Here is a 3,751-nt window from a genome sequence, read left to right as displayed (position 1 = left end):
AGATACAAGATGAATCTCTATGGTTTCCATGATGGACAGCGTGTGGGCCCAGTCTCTGTCACTGGCAAAACTCGTAAGTGAGGGACAGTAGAATCATCAGGGATGAGGCTCAGAATGAGGACCTGTTTGTCTCCCATTGGGGTTGGCTTCCTATCTGTATGTCCTTGAAAATGTGATTCTTCTCCTAAGATGTCAAACTCTGCAGATTCTCTGGCACTTAGTGAAAAATTAAAACAGATCCTGGGAGAGGCAGAGCCTCTGCTGTTCTCTCCTGTTCTCAGACCTGTCTTCTTGAGACTGCTCTCAGTTCCATCCTGGGAGCATTGGATGGTCATATTGTCAGTCAATCAATCAATAAGCATTTATCAAGCACCTACTATGTGCCCAGCACTGTTGTAAGTGCTGAGGAGACTAACAAAGACAAAGAATAGTTCACAATCTAAGAAGCTCACAATCTAATGGGGGAGACATGCCAACAACTAGGTACAAATAAGCTATGTATATCAGATAAACAGTACATAATTAAGAGGAAAAGCACTAGAATTAAGGGGACATTGAGAAAGGCTTCATAGGTAGGATTTAACCTGGGACTTGAAGGAAGCCAAAAGGCAGAGATGAGATGGGAGACAATCCAGGCATGAGGCAAAGCCATTGAAAATGCCCAAAGTTGGGAGATGAAGTATCTTGTAGAAGGAACAGCAAGGACTTCCAGTGTCACCAGATTGCAGAGTACTGAGCAGAGACGAGGTGTAAGATGTAAAATGACTGGAAACATTGGAAAGGGCCAGGTTACAGAGGACTTTGAAGGTCAAACAGGAGATTTATATTTGATCCTGGAAGTGACAGACAGCCAACAGAGTTCATTGTGTGTGGCAAGGGGCAGAGGGGCTGGGGGGGGGTGTGCTTTGATCTTAATTATTAATTATTGATTGTGATATGATGTTAATTATTAATAATTGAGAGAACAATCCAAGCAATATTATTTATTAGCAAAAGAGACATAATAAACGGGTTAATGGACTCCCTACTCAGTTTTTATCATTATTATTATCATTATTAATTCACCAGAGAGACATAATCAGACTTGTGTTTTAGGAAGGTCACTTTGACAGCCGAGTGGAGAATGGATTATAGTGGGGAGTGACTTGAGGCAGGGAGACCAACCAGCAGGCTGTTACAGTAGTGTAAGCAGAATGATGAGGGATTGTATGAGAATGGTGAAAGTGTCGGAAGAGAGAAGGGGGTATATATTAGAGGTATTATGAAGGTAAAAATCAATAGGCCTTGGCAACTGATTGGATATGGGAAGTGGGAGAGAATAGTTAAAGATGACCCCTAGGTTTTGAGTCTAGGTGACTGAGAGGATGATGATTTCCTCAACAGTAATATGGAATTTAGGAAGAGGAGAGGGTTTTGGGGAAGAGATAGAGCACAACTCTGGATCTATTGAGTTTAAGATGTCTATGGGTCAGTGAGTTCCTAATGTTTAATAGGTGGCGCAAAACTGGAGATCAGGAGAAAGTTTAGTGTCAGAAAGTAGATGTGAGAGTCATCTACATAGAAATAGTATTGAATACATAGGAGCTGATGAGGTCACCAAGTGAAATAGTATACAGGAGAAGAGAAGAAGGCTCAGCACATAGCCTTGGGGGATATCCATAGTCAGAGGGCATGACCTGGAGGAAATTCTATGAAAAAGGACTAAGAAAGATCCCCTAGATGGTTAGGAAGAGAACAAGGACATGAAAACCTAGAGAGAAGAGAGTATCAAAGAGAAGAGGGTGATCAACAGTCTCAAAGGCTACAGAGAAGACAGGAAGGAGGAAGAGTGGGGAAAGGCCATTAGATTTGATAATTAAGAGCTATTAATTTTGTGAGAACAGTTTCAGTTGAATAAGGAGGTAGGAAGCCAAAGTGTAGAGAGTTACACATAGAGTGAGAGGAAAGAAGTGGAGGCACCTATTGTAGATGGCCTTCTCAAGGAGTTTAGCCATGAAAATAGGAAAGTTAGGGGATGATAATGAAGATGGATGGATCAAGTGAAAGTTTTTGGGGGAAGGGGAAGATATGGACATGTTAGTAGACAATAAGGAAGCAGCCAGTAGACAAGGAGAGGCAAGATATGTGAGAGAGTGGGGATGACAGAGAAGGTAGTCTCCTGAAGAAGTTGGGATGGAATAAGATCACCTGTACAGGTAAAGTGGTTCTCTTTGGTATAGAAAATGGCTAACTCTTCATGTAAGATGGGATGAAGGTTGAGATGCTGTCAGAAGGCATATGGGAGATATGAGTTGAGGAGGAAGGAAGAAGAGGAAGGTTATGGTGAATAGTCTCTATTTTTTCAGTAAAATATGATGCAAAGTTCTCACCTGAGAAAGTAGGGGAAGGAGGTATAGGAGGTCTGAGGAAGGATGAAAAGGTTTAGAAAATGGGGTAAGTAGGTGGCACAGTAGATAGAGTACTGGCCCTGGATTCAGGAGGGCCTGAGTTCAAATCCAGCCTCAGACACATAACACTTACTAGCTGTGTGACCCTGGACAAGTCACTTAACCCCATTGCCTAACCCCCCCCCAAAAAAACATATTAATAAAAAAAGGTTTAGAAAATCCACTGTGGTGAGTGGGATACTGAGTCAATTGCTTTTAATCAAATGAGACTCCACAGATTCCAATGTAAAGATTCTAATTAAGGCCATGCTGTGACTGATAATAAATCCAAAATTTAAACATGAGATAATGATGCTATTAATAATAATCACATTTATGTAGCTCTTTAAGGTTTGTAAAGTTCTTTACATATGTTATCTTATTAGATCTTTACAGCAACCCTGGGAGGTAGGTGCTATTGTCATCCCTATTTTACAGATAAGGAAACTGAAACTTAGAGACATTAGGTAACTTGCCCAGGATAACACAGCTTGATGTCTGAGTCAAGGTTTGACCTCACGTCTTTGCAATTTCAAGTCCAGCATTCTATCTAGCCCAAACTGAACTTACCGGTATACGCTAGAGCAGTTCTTTTTTCATTTCTGCAGAGATTCCATCCCTGGATTAGGAGCAGGAGGTTGATGTCAGTGAAATCACCAAGTCCACCTTATCGTCTTTTTATGTGTCTCCTCACAGCCCCACATGAGGAAGAAACCCTAGCTCCCACGGTGCCAGCTACTGAGGCCCCTGAGCCCACAGAGAAGCCTGAACTTGGGAAGCTGACAGTGACAGAGGCCACCCCAGATTCCCTGAAGCTCTCCTGGACCATCTCCCAGGGAGAATTTGATTCCTTCACAATCCAGTACAAAGACACGGATGGGAGACCCCAGATGGTGCGTGTTGGGGGAGACCAGAATGAGGTGACTATCTCTGAGCTGGAGCCTGACCACAGATACAAAATGAATCTCTATGGTTACCATGATGGACAGCGTGTGGGCCCAGTCTCTGTCACTGGCAAAACTGGTAAGTGAGAGACAATAGAATCATCAGGGATGAGGCTCAGAATGAGGACCTGTTTGTCTCCCATTGGGTTGGCCTCCTGTCTGTGTGTCCTGGGCCCTTGAAACTATCGTGACCAATTTGATTCCTCACCTGAGGTGTCAAACTCCACAGATCCTCTAGTACTCAGTCAAAAATGAAAGCAGATCATGGGAGAACCAGAACCTCTCCTGTTCTCTCCTTTGCTCAGGCCTGTCTTCTTGTTATTGCTCTCAGCTCCATCTTGGGAGCTCTGGATGTTCATGTGTCTCAGACACTACTTTTGA

At 42.9% G+C, this 3,751-nt stretch overlaps 1 protein-coding gene across 1 annotated transcript; it reads left to right on the top strand.

Moving 5' to 3' along the window:
• Positions 1 to 6: 6 nt before the first annotated feature.
• LOC114031969 (tenascin-X-like) lies at positions 7 to 3,449 on the top strand (the record flags this gene model as incomplete). The annotated part of the gene is made up of 2 exons (XM_027847170.1): positions 7 to 73; positions 3,123 to 3,449. Coding segments are annotated over exons 1-2 (391 nt in total), but the record flags the coding sequence as incomplete, so codon positions are not given.
• Between the last annotated feature and the right edge of the window lie 302 nt (positions 3,450 to 3,751).

Source organism: Vombatus ursinus, unplaced genomic scaffold (genome assembly GCF_900497805.2).
Source record: "Vombatus ursinus unplaced genomic scaffold, bare-nosed wombat genome assembly UNPS02015291.1, whole genome shotgun sequence".
In the NCBI taxonomy this organism is placed as follows: domain Eukaryota; kingdom Metazoa; phylum Chordata; class Mammalia; order Diprotodontia; family Vombatidae; genus Vombatus; species Vombatus ursinus.
The sequence above is the reverse complement of the archived record's forward strand: the minus strand, read 5'-3'. Positions and strand labels throughout refer to the sequence as shown.